At 39.2% G+C, this 20,433-nt stretch overlaps 2 protein-coding genes across 10 annotated transcripts in view; one reads left to right on the top strand and one right to left on the bottom strand.

Annotated features, from left to right (window-relative positions):
* LOC122229801 (phospholipase A and acyltransferase 1) overlaps positions 1-982 on the top strand; it is a 31,177-nt gene extending 30,195 nt beyond the window's left edge. For 3 of the 4 annotated variants that reach the window (XM_042955295.1, XM_042955294.1, XM_042955293.1), the window contains exon 4: positions 732-982. In XM_042955295.1, coding sequence (XP_042811229.1) covers positions 732-833 — 102 coding nt within the window. In that variant the 3' untranslated portion in view covers positions 834-982. The remainder of the gene's footprint in view (positions 1-731) is intronic. The other variant, XR_006207136.1, reaches the window with a different exon arrangement.
* Positions 983-3,005: 2,023 nt separating this feature from the next.
* Positions 3,006-20,433, bottom strand: part of LOC122229800 (probable cation-transporting ATPase 13A5) — a 115,233-nt gene continuing 97,805 nt past the window's right edge. For all 6 annotated transcript variants that reach the window (XM_042955292.1, XM_042955289.1, XM_042955286.1 and 3 more), the window contains 5 exons: positions 17,256-17,430; positions 14,842-15,044; positions 9,209-9,297; positions 6,806-6,886; positions 3,006-4,879 (listed from right to left, as the gene is read on the bottom strand). In XM_042955292.1, coding sequence (XP_042811226.1) covers positions 4,619-4,879; positions 6,806-6,886; positions 9,209-9,297; positions 14,842-15,044; positions 17,256-17,430 — 809 coding nt within the window. In that variant the 3' untranslated portion in view covers positions 3,006-4,618. The remainder of the gene's footprint in view (positions 4,880-6,805; positions 6,887-9,208; positions 9,298-14,841; positions 15,045-17,255; positions 17,431-20,433) is intronic.

Raw genomic sequence — 20,433 nt, 5'->3', positions numbered from 1 at the left:
GATGATTAATACCCTTAAAGCTACAAACGTCTGAACTCCTTTATGGACAACTGAGCTTGAGAGTAGTTTATTTTAGTTTGTCTACATGAGAAATTAATTTGTGACACAATAGTTAACATCAGTAGCGACCTCTTTTGAAGTTTGTTTATCAAAAGAGAAATTGTAGCTACCAAATAAGAGCATAGAGGTATTTAGTTTAGATTACATCTGTGAATTCTTTCTCTAGTAGACATTCTTGAGTCAGGAACACACATGCGCACACACACACACACACACACACATGATATTCACTCTGGTATAGACCAAACTAGGGTGTATTAAGGAGGTAGGGATTGTTTGGAAGAGAAACACATGGTTCATGGCTCAACCCATATCTAAACATGTTGGTGGTATGACCTCAGGCAAATCACTTAACTTACCAAGTTTTCCCAAATAGGAGTAACACTACCTCCCAGATGTACTATGATGATTATTAGGAATTGTGCCATCATGAGTTATAAACTATTGGGGGCCATAAAAATATGAGAAACGTATACCTACATGTATTTAACTATCTCTTTGTCATAATTATAAAAATTATAAATTTATTCATCTTCACACAGAACTTAATTTGGCATGAAGCTTTAAATTTTTCTGGTGTCATTGAAAGGGTCTTCAGTTTGCTTGGATTTAGGACACTGAGGTGCCTTTAGAATAAGCTGTGGTGTTTTTTGTTTCTCATTTCTCTATAGGCCAACCAAGCAATAAGTACCATTGGGTTTGTGACAGCTGCTGCTGGTGTCTTCTCACTCCTGGGCTTGTTTCCAAAAAGACAAAGAGCAAAATACTATTAACAATTTACTGAAGAGATATTGGAACTGAAGGAATTTGTGAGGAGGGAAAAAAAAAACTGGGAATACTTATTTTCGATGCATCATTATTGTTCAAAATTCCAGTGATGGATGGCAGTCTCTTTAATAAATTGCTTACTGATGTTATCTCATTATTGAGCCGTGGAAATTTTTCTCCCTACCAGCAGAGATTTGCTGTGGCAGCTTAAACAAGAAGCAGTAGCCTTTTGAGCAAGCCAGCGGAAGATCTTAACAAAATCACATCATATTTTATCTTTTACCATAAATATTGGTTTCCTTTCTCCTGAGGGTGGGCTATTTTGTACTTGCCAGAGGAATGAAGAGCCATTTGTATGTGGTTTTAAAAGAAATGTTAAGATTCCCAAATTGTTCAGACTGACATCTAACTGAACAGAAAAGAAACTGGGAAATTGATGGGCATTGAGGTGGGCACCTGTTGGGATGAGCACTGGGTGTTGTATGGAAACCAATTTGACAACAAATTTCATATTAAAAAAAAAAAGAAACTGGGAAATTGAGCATTTGGTTAGGCAGTTTGAGGAGCTTTGATTCACAATCCATTTGAGGGTGGACTCCTAGCTCCTAGTTCCTGTGCAGATGGGGGTGGGGCGGATGGGAGCTGGGGTCCTTTGCTCTGGTGTTTGGGATCCAGATTTCCCTGGAAGTCACTCATTTGTCAGGAGTATGTGTCAGGAGTGAACAGCAAGAGTGGGTTGTTCTGTTCTACGGAGCTACATTGTTTTCTTTGAAGTATTTCGGGGGTTTGACCCTTTTAACCCTAACAAGAGATCATTAAATGTAGGTTTGAAATGCCATTTTTAGAAAACAATATCTCGTGTTACTGTTTAAGGCTTTTACTGTAAGTCAAGGAGTGTCATGATTTTATCCTTGCATTTTGTTGATTATATGTTGAATGAAACAAATTACTTTTTAATATGTTCCCAATGTAATTCCTGTTGGCAGCAGGTGGAAAAAAAGTGAATGCAGGTCTCAATACCCTAGGATTGTATCAGACATTGTAACATTACCCTACCAACCACACTGCTAAGCAATGATATCCTTCTTATGTCATAATTAAAAGCATGACATTAAATAAAGAAAAAGTTCAATTAAATGGGGGTGAGAGGGTATGATCAGGGAATAAGGAACGTGGTAGATAAAGTAACTAAACAGAAGACTCAATGAATAGATAGGGTCTATGACCCTATCAATGATAGGGACCCCATCTCTCTTCCTTGTTCCCTGCCTAATCCGTTCCCTTTCTTATGACACCAGTTCTGTCTCCAGATAACTCCCAAACTCCCTCTTCCTCCACTTGTCCTCTGGGAGAGGTGGGTGTCTTCTACCGGATACCATGATCCAAAGTCACCCCTTCATTTTTATTCTACATTAAGTTTCTTCTTCCTTTTATGCTCTCCTTTCAAGTAATAGTAAAAAAAAAAAAAAAAAAAAAAAAAAAGAAAGGAATTTTTCTAATATTGTCAAACTAGGGTGAAATTGGCATCAGCTTAATGTGTTACCTTTCCCAGGGTGTGCTTACCTTTTAATAAAGTATGACTGCAGAGGGCAAATTTTACCCAAAGCAGGAGACTCGGGTGTGGTGGGATTACCACACCAGCCGATGGGAGAGGGAACGGAAGTGGAGACAGAAAGGACCTCCTGAGGATCTTCAGGTCAAACCTTACTAGTGAATTCTAGACCCCTCCACTCCACAAGGCAGTCCTAGCTGTGCTGGGTCACAAATGCACTTCTAAATTGAATTCGATGATATCTTTTCCACATAGGTTGTGTTCAGGCTCCAGTGGTGTTCACCCTGAGAGGAAAGCTCACAAAGGTAGTCATCAGTTTTCCCATAAAAATGTCCATTCTTCATGATGGGCAGCTTAAGACTGCCCAGGGTCATGCTCATTGTGCTTTTATCAAACATTTCTTCCAAGACTATTAAGCCCTTCTCTGAGAGTACTTTCAGCAAGGTCAAGCATAGGGTTCAACTTTATTATGTGCCCTCCCCACACACACACAAAAAAAGATCTATGAAATAAATATCATCATCTATCAGATAACTAATAGGGTGTTGGAAAAACTGGGCAAGGGAGGCTGTACATTTATTGAATAAAGATTTTTTTAATCTTTTTATGTTATCTAAATGTCATAGTGTGTCAATTGAATCTTCTGATTCTGAAGGTCAAATTACTAAATACAAATAACGCCAGTTCAAGAAATCTGAGCTGCCATATATTTTAGGTTGGCATACATTTCTTAATCTAGAATTCTGCTTTGTCTTTTCATCTTTCATTGGTAGTCACTAAATTAGACACATTTTAAAATAATCCCTCTCTAAAGCCATCCACCCAAGAAAAGTTTAAAAAGCAAATAAAGTGTAAATAAAAAGGGTTTGTTTTTATAGGAATTTGCATTTATGCTGCTGGTGTGTATAACAAAGTGTATAGTACTATATACAGCAATGCATTGCTGAAATGTTAAAAACATTTTTTCAGCTCTAAGGATTACAGAATTATAAAGGTATTATTGAATGCATCTATCACTGTTAGGCACATAACTGAAGCTCGTGGGATAGAACTGGTTAGCTAATTGCCTATGAGCCATTAAAGATATGTTAAATTAGCAAAACTCAATTTATGGTCACAAGGAAAGCCTACTAGCTAATTTAAAAGGTTCACTAGAGATGTATGTCCTCTCAAGGTCACCGAGAGGTAGATATATATTAAAGGTAATAGCGTACAGAATATATTTACAGAGGATATACCTTTTCTTGTGGCCATTAGTACGCACATAATGATTGAGTAAAATAATGAAAAGATGAAATGGGACTTGAGGTCGTTCAGCAGCCTGATGCTTGTCATGCTATAGACACAAACATTAGGAGTCCCTACTCCAGGATTGTGTTTTAAGATGAGCAATGCTGAGTTTGAACCAACTTTTTGACTTAGAACCTGAGGGTTTCATCTGTCCATAGCAAAAAATAAATAAAACTGTCATGCTTCTTTAAGTGAAAAGTATAGTTTAACATTTGTCCCATTATCTTTGTGATCTACCACGGACTTTCAGGCTCACTGCTCCCAAAACAATATACTTTGGGTGATGCCAACATCAGTGGAGTTGGCTTAGATATAAGCTGTGCCCAAGCCAAGATTACAGGCAGTTAACAGGCACCTCCATCATTTTCTACTTATTACAGAGTTAATTTTTCTGAAGGAAATCTCAGTTCTTCTTTCTTTATTAAAGCCATACAAAAGAAGCAAAAAGAGGAATTTTGTGACCTTGGGCAAAGATAAGTACATAAATGGTCTTCGCAAGTGAATATAAGGTTCAGTAAACTTGTGATAATTTATTGACAGAAAGACTTTTTCCCCCCACATTCTTTTATTTGTCTGTGAAAATAAAGATATATTGGTGAAACTTTCAAAGACCAAACTCTTCTTGAATTTTCCTTCTACTGATGTTCATATCACTAATTTCACTACCATAAAAGCTTGGGCATTTCAGCCAGGATAATGGTATGCAATATTAAGGAAAAAAAAAAAAAAGACAATCGAGGAAGTTCATGTTTTTCCTCAGTAGTGGAGGATACAGTCAAAATTAGCATATTTAAGGTTCTTTTTTGCAAGGTTCAATACATCGAGAAATGCACCTTGAATTCTCTGATGGATAAAGAAAGGTAGAGGTAGACTGTCATCACCTCTCCACAATATGTTAGTTTCTGGGAGCAAGGAGATGCTGTTAACCCCATATGACAATAATTCTGATTACAGCCTGGTCCAAAAATGCTGTTCTGTGGTTTGGCCTTCCAATTCGAGTTTCGCTTTTGGAATCTGTTCAGGGCTTTCATAGCCACGGTTGATGTAGAATCCATTTTCACCATCGCCTGAATAATCCGTTCTGTTTGTGGGAGGCCAGGTGGAATCTTCTGCCAGTGTTTTTTGCCAGTGCCTATATTGACTTTTAGAATAGAATCCAAATTCTTTTTTGATCCACAGCCAGAGCTTTCGATTTTGAAGGATGAAATCCTGAGAAATCAGGTGGAGAAAACAATCAAACCATCCTTCCACATTCCCCTGCAGCCAGGGTGCTCACTGCCCTCCCGGGGCCTCTCAGATGTACTTATTTAAAGCTGCTTCTGCGGCAACTTTACTCCCTGCTGTCCCCACCAAGTCTAGCAGCTCCCTGGTTCTCTCCCTTGAGAAGGGAGTGTGCTTGTGTTCACACCAAAAGCTTACAGCCTTTCATTTCTACAGATTTCCTAGTTAAATCCTGGCTGGTGATTCACCTAGAATTATTTTACTGCCAGACTGAAATGATAACAAAATAACATACTCGAAATCGAGAAAAGGAAAAAAAAAAAATCACTGCTACCTGCCACAGGCCACTTACAAGGTGCCCCCTGATGGTTTGTTGAATGAATGGAGGAACTCTAGAAATCAAATGGGTTTTGCTTTCCGTTTGGGGAGGGTTCTCTTTTTTTCTATGTTCACATGCACTCACAATGTTTACACATTTATAATAGGAATGGTCAAATTTTGCATTCCACTTCTGGTTATGCTAGACTTTCTGTCACATGTAGCCATAGTCTTCTCAATAATCACTTTTAATGATCCTATACCATTTTTTCAAATTGGTGTATAACGATTGATTTAAACAAACAGCATCTCTACTTTTGAACGTATAGGTTGAATCTAAAATTTTACCACCATAGGGGTACCTGGGTGGCTCCGTTGGTTAAGCGTCCAACTTTGCCTCAGGTCACGATCTCATGGTTCATGAGTTCGAGCCCGCATCAGCCTCTGTACTGACAGCTCAGAGCCTGGAGCCTGTTTCCTATTCTGTGTCTCTTTCCCTCTCTGCCCCTCCCCTGCTCACACTCTGTCTCTCTCTCAAAAATAAATAAACATTAAAATGTTTTATAATTAAGATAAAATAAAATTTTACCACCATAGATAATACTACGATGAATACCTTCATACATGTAGGCTTTTTTTCTCCCCCTTTGGGTTATTTAAAAATCTCTATAGTCTCAGGCACCTGGGCTACTCAGTTGGTTAAGCATCTGACTCTTGATTTTTGGCTCAGGTAGTGATCTCACAGTTTGTGAGATCGAGCCCTACATTGGGCTCTGTGCTGTCAGCAGAGAGCTTTCTTGGGATTTTCTCTCTCTCCCCATCTCTCTCTGCCTTTCCTCCACTCGTGTTCTATCAAAATAAATGAATAAAAACTTAAAAAAAATAAAATACGTAAAAATATATATAGTCTCAAATGGAATTCCTTAGAGTATGAGAAATTTTACACTCATTGTATACAATGATGTGTGTGTCACACACACACATATATTTATATAGATTTGTTTGAACCCTTTTCCCAAGGGATTTACAACACATGAATCTTTTTTTTTTAAACTGTCCCTTAAAAAAAATAATACCCAGGACTTTCACTGAGTAGGTAAAGTCATTTAATGACAGTGAATAGAAGAAAAATACTATAGGGGAAGACTTTCAAGAGTAAGAATTGACTAGATGAGCAATGTTTTCCTTCCACTCTTAATTAAGGAAGCCCTTCTGAAGACAGCTCTTCACGCTGAAAGGTCTCATTGAATTTTAGAGCTTGTAGGTCACCTGGTCTAGTCTCTACTAGCTTATTGATAATACTAGAAAAATACACTACGATGCCTTCATGGGAGACAAAAATTAGAGTTAATTTGATGTTTTGCCTTCCATGCTAAACATGGATCCTGAGAACATTTCTATGCATCCTTTAGAGAAGTTTAAATCACTCTCCAAGAGTTTCCCCCAAAGAGAACATGCACAGTTCTTATAAACCGTTAATAACTATCACTTTGGGAGACAAAAACGGTCCATCTAAAAAACAGGTATGTGTTGAGAATGAGACCCTTTATTTGTTTATTTTCCCAGAAAGAGTGTAAGAGATGTACAGAAATTTACCTCTATGAGGAAGGCCACACAGAATTGGGTGAGGGCTGCCACCAAAATCGAAACCCTCCATGATGTCAGTGTTGGGATAAACTGTTAAAAAAAGAATCTTACCTTTATACCATGCAGACCTTAAATTTTGAACACACACACACATAAACATTATCTTATTTAATTTATGTATTTGTAACAGCTCTCTGAGCTTGGAGGGTAGGCATTGCTTTCTCCACTTCACAGATGAGGTCAGTGCGTTGCCTAAGGATGCAAAGCCAATCAATAAATAGAGCCAGAATTCAAATCAGAACTGACTGCCTCTTGGCCTGTGTTTCCTCCACTGCCTGAGAGTAAACATTCGGTAAAATGTGCCATGGGTCACAGACATGAGACAAAACACTTTGGAACCTGTGTGTCTCTCTTCATTTTTATCTTTTCAAATGGAGGTAAGAGGATGCAGGATTAAGTCATTCATCTAATATTGCTATCACTTCTAATCCTCCCAAAGTTAAAATCTACTTGGAGTTCATTCATTCAGTGAAATTGACGTATGAGTAAAACATAAAGGGCACAGAGGTTACCAGTTACTTTTGATACTAGGTGGAAACTTTCCGAACCAAGGTTCCCAGCCCTAAGTCTAACGGCTTGATCAACGTTGAACGCACACAACCCACCTCCTTTTAAGGATTCAAGGGTACCTATTGGCCACCAATTATGATTAAATGATAGGTATTAACACTACAACTTCCCATGCTGGCATCAGTGGCAAAAGATTACTCCCACAACTCCCTTTCTGATCCCAAAGTCAAATATGGGGGCTGAGCTGTTGTTGGGACTAAAACCACAGATCCTCCACAGCATCTGATTGCCCCCTTGCAATTCTCATCCCCAGTCAGATACGGGTTATTGCGCTTTATTTTCTCCCGTCATGTAGAGACAGCCTTTCTCAGGGTTGTGAGACAGAGCACCTGGGTGCAGAGCTGTCTGGAGACTGTTGTGAGATCTGGCAGTGGGTCAGAGCGTAGTGGAGAACCTGGTCCTTCCCCTCCCTGCTGCTCCTGCCCTGATCTGAGAGGACTCCTCTCCATCCCTTGGCCTGGAAAACACTTGTCACACTGCTTTGGAATTATCTGCCCACGGGATGGTCTTCCCTCCTAGCCTCTGAACTACTTGAGAGCTGTGCCCACGCACCTTACACATCTTGGGCTCGCTAGTGCCAAGCATGCTCTGGAGCTTCATAATGTCTTGTAAGTGACTAATGGTCTAGGTTCTCATTTCCTAACTGCATCTCCCTCCATAGACTCTCTGCTCAAGCATATAGCATCACGTAATTAGGCTGCCATCACGTAATTAGGCTGTCCTAAAAGCCCTGCTGGAAAGCCTGCTCAGATATCTTCATTGACTCTCTGTTGCTCTCAGGAGAAAGCCCAAACTCCCCTGGCCACCTTTGTCCAGCCACACCACGCCTTCCTCACATTCCACAGCATGTTGCCTCAGGCTTTGCCAATCCTCCAAGCATTCTGTGAAACAAGTCTTGTTTTCGATTTTTATTTCGGCCACCTTACATTCTTTTGCATTTCCAAGACAAAAGAGATTCTTGCAGCCTTCTCTGCTTGTGCTCAGGCTGTTTTCCTGGTTTGAAATACCCTTACCTCCTACCTAGCAAAATCCAGCCTATCCTGTGGACCCAGATCAAGTTGAGCCTCCACCATGAGGCCCTCCATGATGGTACAGGGTACAGGCCCCGTGAGAGCTCCTCCTTCCTGTGTTCTTCCCACTTCTCCCTACACCCTCTACAAGCACAGGTGGTCCCAGGTGGCCATGTCATCATTTCACTCGCATAGGACACAATGTCCTCAACAAAACTATAGACTGCAAGAGTCAATCCCTCTCTTTCATTTCTCCCACAATGCTGGCTCTAAGAATGGGTTCAATGACCTCTTCTTAAATTTTATTTTAACCCACCACCCCTTGGGTTAAGTGATGCCCACTGAAATAAAACTCCCCATAGTCAATGTCTGACAGACAGAACTTGATTGGCCTACAGGTCTACTTTTTCTTACTCCTTACAACTACATTATAAAGGATTTCTACTATATGTTTAAAAAACGACACTTGAAGAATTACTGAATTAGCACATCAATTTATCATATTAGCATAACATGGATGAATAAAGTATCCAAACAGCATTTTTAGGTGTGAATAGGATAAATGTTCTAGATTGATAATACAGATGATATGGGAACAAGCAGAGGTTAGCATATGTGTGATGAGTTATTTGTTCCTCTAGGAAGTCAGAATAGCCTCACAACATGAAATGGTTGGAGAGAATACGGTAATACCTGACTTGCAAATTACAGTGCAAATATGGTCCCATTGCACATATGAGTCACTCCAGAGGTGGAAATGAATACCACTTACCTCCATTCCACGATATATATCTTGAAAGTCAGAAAACAGAATGAAAACTGTGAGGCCCAAGGCAGATATCAGCAGAAATGAGAATATATCTGAAGAAACACCAAACGTTATTTTTAGATGCTAAACGAATGTTTCATATAATTTGGCACACACTGCAGAATCAATTATCTCTGTTGGGCAAATATCGGCTCTATCTTCAGATGTTTTGATAGATCCTCATATGTTTTAAAATATGTTCTAATGCTTACCAGACAAAGGTGACAGCTTCACATCTTTCCTTTGAAAGGCGTGCTATGGAAAACTGCTGATCTAATACAGGACACTCCATAAAGGAGTCACGTCAGCTGAGAAGTCCAGGAGGGCCGGGACACCCTGCAGTGACCAGCCTACGTGAAGGGTCACCAGAGAAGCCCCAGTGCTTTATCACTGCGTGTCTGGGGAATTGTGCATGAATGGATGAACGGTCAGTCCTCTTAGTATCATTGCATTCTTTGTTGCCTGGAGAATAAAGTCCAAGAGTCTTCAACTGATATTCAAGGTCTTCCTTGAATGGAATCCAATTTCCATCTGCCTTTCTGTTCTAGTCTCTTATTGCTCTTTCTTATGTGTTGGAGGGGGGTTAAATCACAAACCTGCTACCTCCATGGAGGACTTTGTTCACAAAGTACCCTGTATAGCGGATATTCTTTATGTCTTGGCAGTTTTTCTTAAATTTTTCTTAAAGAGCCCAATTCAGATACCACGTTCTTTTTAAGGACTACCCAGGCCTCTCTCACAAAGTTTTCTTTCATATGGTTATGTAACACTCTGCTTTGCAAGATCTTTATGCATCTACTAGACTGTAACCTCTTAAAAGTGACTTTGTATGCCCTTCTGTAGGACTCTGAATTGAAAGAATGAGGAGCTATCATGTACATCTGCTGGGTTCTTTCTCTCCAACCTGCCCGAATGGCTTTGCTTTAGGAAGCTTAAACTTCCCAGGATGCACTGTGCCAACACCACTGTTTTTATCCCTCCGGCCCTACCCACGTCTGCATCCACAGAGCTTTTACACACTTTGTAGATGGGCCTTACAAATGTTTTCTGATGAGATTAGCACCTTCAGGCCCGAACAATTGGATTTCATCAGTGTTGCCATGATATAAAGGATCCTAACACGCTCTAAAATTTATAAACAAACAAACTGGATGTTCTCTTATATTCTCTCTACCTCGTTTATTCCAAGGTTTATGGCCTGCCAGCCCCCACCTCTATACAGGTCTATACGAACCAAAAATCGGAGATGACCGTGCCGCTGCAGCTGGCCCTATTTTTGTGAAGACATCAAAGCTCTGTTTCACCCCTGTGCACCTACACACCCCCTCATATTCATCCAAGCTTCACTTGATATATACAGCTAGATGCCACACCTCCCAGAAGAAGAGCCAGGCTTGCTTGGGAGGGGTGTGAAGCAGAGAGAAGAAAAAGCAGGGGCACCAGGATCGCTTATTTCCCAAAATAATGTGTGCAGCTGGGTAAGAAGAGCCCAGGAGATGGCTGTGTGGATTTTTCATTTATGTCATTGTTTCCATGTCCCAGGGACCCAAATGTTGGGAAGAAGATGACGCCCCAAGTGTCCATCCTGACAAAGGCCTGGTAGTCACAGCAACTGAGTGGAGTGCTGGACACATCACACCGTCCTTAGACTAATGATCTGAAAAGCAGGCCAGGTGGGCACACGAATGACCAGTGTGGAAGGAAAATTATAAGGCCTTCATGTAATTCAGCTTTGATTGGAGAACATAATGATGAACGGAAGTGATTGTTGCCTCCCTAGATCAGTTGCTGTTGATGAGGAAGCTTGAAAGAATGGTACTCTTTTTGCACACGTCATTTGGGAAGACATGTCCTGGGCAAGACACTACAGATTGTTTGCAAGGAAGGGAAGGGTTTGCAAATAGTCACATCTGTTTCCATAAAGATTAAGTTTGTATTCTTTCTAGATCGTCTCATTATAAAGTTGATCTGCCAAAGGCTATCAAGAAAGATACAGAGTTGAAAATAAAATTGCTTGATATTGTAATAGAAAGTTCCAAGGACTTTTGAGACTAAGTGACTTATTAGGAGATTCTGTTGTTAGAATATTTGTTTATAAAACTTGTTTTTAACTTAAGATTTTCAGTTATTTTCGATGTAGGACTTGAGTTTACCCACAAGCTTTAAGTCACTATGATGTAACTAATTCGGTTCTCACTTAATTCAATGTATGTAAAAAGCTTTGTAGTTACTGTTCAAACTAAAGTACTTGCCAAAGTAATATATCATATCCTCCTTGTAAAATACATTCACAATCAAAAAAAGGACTATAAGTGATTTAGCTTAAAACATAAAGCAGAATCTTGATTTGTTGTGACAAGAGCCAAGGGCATTATCAAACACTGAATCAAAACTAAAAAATATCATAAGAAAATCAGGGAGAAGTTTATAGAAAATATAAAATGAAAGGAAGGTCTTAGCATGCTCTCAAAACCTTTGAAAAAACAGCTGTACCAAAAAAAAATGGGGTGTGGTAGTGACAATAGATAGAATGGTAAATAATTACTAAAACTAGTTTAACATAGTCAAGGTATATTTCTAATTTAGGAATAGGAATGAGGCTTACTTTTCTAATATCTATGACTTATTTAGAAAATTACAGATTGCAGGTTATGCCATACGATGGCAAAACTATAGTAAATTCCCCAGAGCAGAAATTTTACAGGCCAGGTTCTCTGATCAGGACAATAAAACTAGAAATTATTAACTAAATTTAATGAAAAATCCCTTCTAACATACAGATTTAACACAAAATTCAAAACATCAGCTGGGACAAAAAAGCAAATCAAGTCCATTTGCAGACTGTTGAATAAAGAGGACTAGAGGAATGAAAACGAAATCCCTTTCCACTTGAAAAGGAAACCTCTCTATTCTGAAAACTAGGTGGGTCAGAGAAGAAATCAAGTCATAATTAGAGACATGTGAAAATGTAAAGAACGTGGCCCAAACTTTGTTGATCTTGAATGATTTTCTTGTTTCACAAGAATCAAAAGAAAATACTTACATTATAAAGTCAATTCAAACATTACAATTTTTTCAGAGAAAGTAAGAAGGAAGAAAAAGAATGAAAACAGCAAAATTAATAAGTTAGAAAAGAGAAAGCATACAGAATTTATTAAATCTGAGAACTGGTCTTTTAAAGAAAACTAGCAAAAATATCGTTCTTGTAAGAATATATGAAAAAGGTAACACATACAGGATGAGAATATTCAAAGAGTTATAAAAGGAAATAAAATTATAAGAACATACGACTCAAAATCTTATGCTGAGACTCAATAATCTCAATGAACTAGAAATATCTGGGGGAAAACTTGTTATGTGAAAACACAGTTTAAAAAGAGGATAATTTGGGGCACCTGGGTGGGTCAATCGGCTAAGTGTCCGACTTTAACTCAGGTCATGATCTGGCAGCCCCTGAGTTTGAGCTCCCTGTCAGGCTCTGTGCAGACAGCTCAGAGCCTGGAGCCTGCTTTGCATTCTGTGTCTCCCTCTCTGTTCCTCCCCCACTCACACTTTGTCTCTCTCTCTCTCTCAAAAGTAAATAAACATTAAAACAATAAAATAAAATAAAATAAAATAAAATAAAATAAAATAATAGAAAGAGGGTAACAAATCAGTCCTTTAAAAAAAACACAAATCTTTCAAAGGAAGGATTTAGAGCCAGATTATTTTACTGGGTTCTTGCAAATTGTCAAGAATAGACCCAGGAAAGAAAAAGTCAGAGTTTTCAAGCCTAATAATAAACCTAACAAAACACTACCCACACACACAAAATCAATCCAACAGGAAATGCAGATATCAAAAAGCTATAAAATTTGGGGGGCCTGGGTGGCTCAGTTGGTTGAGTGTCCTACTTCAGCTCAGGTCATGATCTCACAGTTCCTGAGTTCAAGCCCCATCTAGGGGTTTGTGCTGAGAGCACAGAGCCTGGAGCCTGCTTCAGCTTTCTCTTTGCCCTGCCCCCTTCTTTCTCAAAAACAAACATTAAAAAAAATTTTTTTAAATAAAGAATGAACAAATGGAGAAGCATAATATAGTATGTCTTTAAAACTGAGGACTTAATTGTGTAAACATTATAATTTCCCCAAAGTATCAAAATTCAAAAAAGGAATTTTAAAAAAGCCTTACAATTTATTCTAGAGTTTATCTGGAAAGATGAATAAGAAAGAGAAGTAAAAAATGTTTGAAAACTGAAGAGTAATGAAGATACATCAATCTAACTGCTTATTAAAACTTATTATAAAACTATAGCTAAATAAATGAAACTATAATTTTTAAAGTATAGTGATAGACCAAGAATAAGCTGGCATGTTAATGAGACAGAAAAGATAGTCTAGGAACTAATTAATTGTATATAAATTAATATGTAAGTATATAACAAATATAAAAACTCACATAATATAAATTATGTATATAATGAAGCCATAAATATACATGAATATGTAGGTATGATAAAGGTGGCATATAATCGGTTGAGAAATAAATGATGAAAAGAAATATTAAGTAAAATCTGCTGGGAAAACGAACCACTAGTTAGATAAAGTAGTTTGATCTCTACTTCAAACTGTATGATGAAATTAACATTAGATTTAAAAAGCAATAAAAGAAATTTAAAAAACAAGAGAAATTCTAATCTACCTGATTTTGCAATGGGAAAAACCTCTCTGTGCCTAAAGGCAATGGGAAGAAAATCGCAAAGGAATAAACTCATACAAATAAATAAGAAATAGAAGAGTGACCCTGTTGGAAAAGAATGGATAAAAATGTACGTAGGCAATTCAGAGAAGAGATGGCTAAAATCATGAAAATGTGTTCATCCTCACTGGTGATTCAAGAAATGCACAGAATAAAGTAACTTGCCCAATGTTGTGAAGCTACAAAGAGGTCAAGTTGTATCTGAATTGGTTAGAAAAGTCTTTTACAAAGTATCTGGATATATATACTCAAAATCATTCTTGATGACTCACAACAGGACAGGACTCGTAACTATTTAATAATGCATGTGTGTATCTGCACATAAGGAGTTTCCTGCCCAGGTTTCTACCACTCATGAAAATTATCCTTCAATACTCCATTAAAAAAAATTTTTTTTTAATGGAATTACATTTAAAAAAAATTTTTAACGTGTATTTATTTTGGGGAGAGAGAGACAGAGTGCAATTGGGGGAGGGGCAGAAAGAAAGGGAGACACAGAATCTGAAACAGACGCCAGCCAGGCTCTGAGCTGTCAGCACAGAGCCTGATGTGGGGCTCAAACTCAGGACCTGCAAGATGATGACCTGAGCCGAAGTCAGACGCTTAACCTACTGAGTCACCCAGGCACCCCTCTTTTTTAATTGCAAGATAAAGCTGAGAAAATACAGAAAGTGAAAGAAAATAACAAAAAAAAAATGGTGGATAACTAGAGGGAGAGCTTGTAAGAATGAGAGCAAGTCACAAAAGCATTATACAACCATTTGTAGATACTTCATTCCAGAGTTCAGCCATCACTTTACCACTGAACTGCAACCCTGGGGAGGGTGGGGAAATGGAAGGAAAATTAAACTTCATATACTCACAGTTTGTGTAGATGGGTTTTCGAAATGGCTTTCCCTTAGAGAAGATAAACGCTGCTGTGATACAGTTGATGGTGGTGAGGGGCCACAGTGTGGTACTCTCAAAACTTAAAACTGAACCAGGAATCAGCGTTGTATTTTCAGTCCCATTTCTCTCCAAACTCATATTCATTGAGAAATTACTTTGGTTGTCCAGAAAGCACTCACTACAAGAGAATCGCCAACATTTATAGGATTTTCTATTCTATTTTTATCCAGGTGGCGGGAAAACAAAAAAAGTTTATCACTGCCATGGAGTCTCAGCTTTCAGATTGTCCCAGCCAGTAACTACCAAGACATATTTTGTTCACCTCTTGCAATGACAAAGCAGAAATAACACTTAGAACAAGTCAAAATTATTCTTTGTCTCTCATTCCATTTAGAACAAGTGATTTGTGTTGAAAGGGCTTGGATGATAATTTTCTATGAAATTCCTTTCAGTTCAGAACAAATGAACCATGGCTGCCCATGTGTGTGCATTCGTGCATGTTGGGGGAGGGTTGTGGTGGGCACATGTGTGTGTGTGTGTGTGAGAGAGAGAGAGAGAGAGTATGTATGTGTTGTTTTCTCTTCTGAGGACTAATATAAGCCTACTACCTTAGGTCCTGAGTATGAATCTGCCTGCTCTATATCACTCTCTTCCTGAGGATCCAAAAATGACCCTCTCCTGTTTCTGAGTGTCAGTGGCTCTATTTTGCTAATAAATTAAATGCCAACTTCTCAGGCAAGCCCAGAAATCTTCGAATCTGGCTTCCTGCCCTTATCTTTTGCCAGCCCTTCTCTGCTCCTTATACTCCAAACACATAGGAAAATTTTCTGTTCCCCAAGTACTACAGTTTGCACACGCCTGGGTCGAATACTCTATTCCGTCTCCATCCCTCTGTTGTCTTTAGTTCACTGGAAAGTTTGCCTACTGCTCTCTGTTCTTGCTTCTAGTGCTGTATTTAGCTCATTGTTCTGCAATTATTCATTCACATGTTTTTATTTTCCACCCCTGGGATGAGAGTTCCTTGAATATGGAATTTCTCTTTTGGGTTTACTTTGTTGTGATTTTACCCAAATTTACAACACCTTAACACCTAGCACAGAAATGCCACAGAATAGTTCCTCAGAAAAACATTTGTTTAAAAGATGAGCCTTCCCAGTCCAGATTGATCTATTTGCAATGTTTATTTTTTTTTAATCTCCAAACTCACAAATTAGTTTGTATCAGCTTTCTTGTTCAGCTTGAAACTTTTTACTCTTGTAACTGTTTATAGATGAAATTAGTTCCCAATAAATAGACCTAAGTCTTAATATCTTTGGTTCCCTAGGGTCCCACAATGTGTTTGGCATATGGTAGATGTTCAATTAATGTTTGCTGAGTACATTAATGAAACAAATAATCAGTAGTCACAAAATGTTTTTGCACAAGACAGATAGACCAGAAGGCCTGAATTATAGAGTTTAACACAAAAATATATTTATTCTGTTATACTTACATTGCAGATAAGAGAGTTAAGATCTAGTGTTGCAGGGTTAGTGATAAAGGCAGGACTACCTAGCCATCATCCATTTAGCTATCCCTGCTTGTCTCCCAGATTCAGAATTTTACTTATCTGAATATATGCCTTCCGATGAGGAGAAAAATCTGGTTTTGAGACAAAAATGAATTCTCTACTCCAAGCAATAATACTTGAATTGCTGAATTTAGGGTGTAAATGGCAATCTTAGACATCATTCAGTAGTTTTCAATCTTTCACTGGATGCTGGGGCTCCGGTGCTTCAGGAGCATCATGGAGTCTGTGAAGAGGAGTTTGTCCAAGCCTTACTTCAAGGCTTGAAAAACTCAAGCTAATTTAAGCCAATCTCTCTTGTAAATCAGAGGCCAGCTGACTAAGTCCATAGGCCAAATCCAACTCAACACCTCTTTTTGTAAATAAAGTTTTATTGGAACATAGTCACACCTACTTTTTATTGTCTATGTCTGCTTTTCACTACAACAGTAGTACTGAGTAATTGCAACAGACACTGTCTAGTCCAAAGAGCTTAAAGTATTTACTGTCTAGCCCTATGTAAGAAACGTTTGCTGACCTCTGGTCTATATGATAACCAAACCACCAGGGAATGAATGCATTCATTTACTAAACACATTTAGTCTACACATTAACAACCAATGTGAAGATCTTCCCCCCCCCCCTCCACTGACATGGCTCACCCCAGGACTCCACCTATTAACTGTGTTTGGTGTTCTATCCTGACATTGGTAGCATAGAACCCTGGAGACCCAACTGTTGTTAATTAAAAATTTAGGGTGTATGTTCAACCAAGTTGTACAGTGACATTGGGCACTCGTTGTATCACCTTCAGAAAGGAAAACTAAAAAAACTGAACTTTACCTGTATCTGTAGACCTCACAATACCAGGGCTGCTTCTTCACATAGAGAAATGCACAGATTTGCACAATGCAGGTAAAACAGGTGTTCAAAAAGACTGAGAGCAGCAGAGGGGGAGAGAGGAGCTGTCCGGCCGGTCGGTAAGGAGCCAGTTTGGGGTAGGCATGAGTTGAACTCACTGAAAGACAAATGCATTTTCCCCTATTACAGTTTCATTATTGACAATAGAAGATTGAGATGCCTGTTATCTTGAGACTTCCGTTAGGATTCAGATTCAGCAAACATGAACTCAGGGTTTACATCTAGGAAAGCACATTGCTTAGGTGTATATCCAATGCTACCAGCCTTTGCCTCTTCCATGCTTTTGTTTCACCTTCAGAAGCAAAAAGTAATAGGTTTAAAAGCTCTATAAATAATACATTTACCATATTTCATGGTGCATATATTTTCTTCACAACAAGATGACCAGGAAATGTATGTAAAATAGAAAGGTGGCCTTCCACATGGATAAGCAGTACTATGATCTCTCAGTGCTGGTAGGAAGGCAGAGAGTTTAAGATAAGGAGAGTAAGAGGTATCAGGCTAGATTAATCTTCATATGCTGGAGATTATGTTTTAAGTACCGATTTTATTATTCATTCATCCAACATTCTCTGAGCACTTTAGTGTACCAGGATAGATGCTAGAGGTGTGTTCTGTTCCCTGCTGGATAAGTGTGTAAATGGAGAACTGCTAGAGTGTATTAAGCTTGGTTAGGAAAAATAACTCAAAACAGTCTTGCTTCCAGATGAGAGTATTAAAATGTATTATAGCTTTGATCCTAGAGTTTATGTATTTTTTTTTAATTTAAAGGATAGGCGATAGGCAGAGATTAAACAGAACCACAAAAACAACAGACTGCATCCTTCTTAGGAGCCATATGTTCTAACAAGCTATTGAAAATGGAATGTACTTTACTTCTTAGGGCAGTGCAGGGAAGAAGCATGGAAAAGTCAGGAATTAGATACATTACATCAAAGGTTTACACAAGAGTCGTGTCTCACTTCTTGTCTTCATAGCTGATACCTTTTCCTTTTTCATAGCAAATCATTGGTTTCTTTGATGTAAGGAAGAAAGTAGACTGTGTATGCTGAGGTTTGTGTTCATGAATGAAGGGGTAGGGTGGTAGGAGCAGGTGTCCAGTCTGGGATGATAAAACTCTAAAGTAGGTCTTCAGTTTGCTCGGTGGGTTCTTGGGTAATCACCTGAACCCTCTGGTACTTCATTTTTCTCAAGTACAAAATGAATGTGTTGGAATATCTAAATGGTCTCCAAAGTCTCTTCCAACTCTTTTACTCTAAAGCTCTATGACTATCTAAGGATTTACCTTTTTTTTGCTTAAGTTTATTTATTTATTTATTTATTCATTTGGAGACAGAGAGAGTGAGCAGGGAAGGGGCAGAGAGGGGGAGAGAGAATCCCCAGCAAGTTCTGCACTGTCAGCATGAAGACTTGATGCAGGTCTTGAACTCACAAACCGCGAGACCACGACCTGAGCTGAAACCAAGAGTCAGAGGTTTAACTGAATGAGCCACCCAGGTGCACCTAAGGCTTTACCTTTACCAATTTAATCAATAGTTGCCTGGGACAGTGCTAGGCTGCAAGCTGTGAAGTATGCACAGATGAGGAGGTCATCTCATCTGCCCCAAAGAACTTGAAGTCTAATGGAAGACAAAGACGGGTTGTAATAAAGAATTTGGTTGGCTTTTATTCCCAGTTCCTGGGATGTATCCTCTAAGTTGTTGGGATTTCCTAAGTTGATAGGAGTGTCTTTATTCATGATAGCAATGATGGTTTATGCAAATAAGATGACAGATGGCAGGCATAAAGAGAGTTGGTGATAAAATGATAATCCAGCATATAGATGCCATGACACCAAAGGTTGAGATCAACTTGGGGCATCTGGATGGCTCAGCTGGTTTAAGCATCCAACTCCTGACTTTAGCTTGGGTCATGACCTCGTGGTTCATGAGTTCAAGCCCCACATCAGGCTCTGTGCTGGCAGTGCAGAGCCTGCTTGGGATTCTCTCTCCCTCTCTCTCTGTCCTTCCCCTGCTTGCCCTCTCTCTCTCTCTCAAAAATAAATCTCAAAAAAAAGAAATTTGAAAAATAAAAAGATTGAGATCAACTTCATGGCAAATGATTCCACCAATCATGTCTAAATAATGAAACCCCAATAAAAACTCTAGACACCAAGGGGCGCCTGGGTGGCGCAGTCGGTTAAGCGTCCGACTTCAGCCAGGTCACGATCTCGCAGTCCGTGAGTTCGAGCCCCGCGTCAGGCTCTGGGCTGATGGCTCGGAGCCTGGAGCCTGTTTCCGATTCTGTGTCTCCCTCTCTCTCTGCCCCTCCCCCGTTCATGCTCTGTCTCTCTCTGTCCCAAAAATAAATAAAAAACGTTGAAAAAAAAATTAAAAAAAAAAAAAAAAACTCTAGACACCAAAGTTCAGGTGGATTTCCTTGTATGGCAATCCTCTGCATATTGTCACACATTGATATGCCAGGAAGATAAGGCAAACTGACACCCCACGAAGAGGACAATGGATGTGTGGGGATCCTCCCACCAGACCTCACTCTCCCTTTGGCTGGTTCTGATTTGTATCCCTTTGCTATTATAAAACTGGAATCATATGTATAGCACTTCCCTGAATGAGTTGTTGATATGAATCACTGAACCTATGGGGAGAAGAAGAACCCCCCAATTTTGCAGCCAGCTAATCAGACTTGTGGGTGTCATGGGGACCCCCAAACTTATGGCTGAGGTCTAAAGTAAGGGCAGTCTTGTGGAGGCTGTGCCCTTAAGTTGTAAAGTCTGGCCTCACTCTGGATGGTTGGTGTGAGAAGTCATTGCATGGCACGCAAGGAAGGGGCACCATGTGGACTGTGGTCAATGCAAGGAGACTGTGCCCTGGGGCCACAGAAGGCAGAGAGGCTACAGTGTTTCTAGTTCTTCCCATGTTCCTGCACTCAAGGAAGAAGACGGCCACCAAATGACTAAGTAGGCTGTGGATAATGGAGAGAAGTCTAATTGCATCTCTGTGTATTCTGCTCTCCGGTACTCTCTTTCTCAGATGCTCGCTGAGCTTCTGACTTTTCTTTTACACAGAGACTGTGCTAGATTGAATTATTGGCCTCATTGTGG

Source organism: Panthera leo, chromosome C2, assembly GCF_018350215.1.
Source record: "Panthera leo isolate Ple1 chromosome C2, P.leo_Ple1_pat1.1, whole genome shotgun sequence".
Lineage (NCBI taxonomy): Eukaryota > Metazoa > Chordata > Mammalia > Carnivora > Felidae > Panthera > Panthera leo.
The sequence above is the reverse complement of the archived record's forward strand: the minus strand, read 5'-3'. Positions and strand labels throughout refer to the sequence as shown.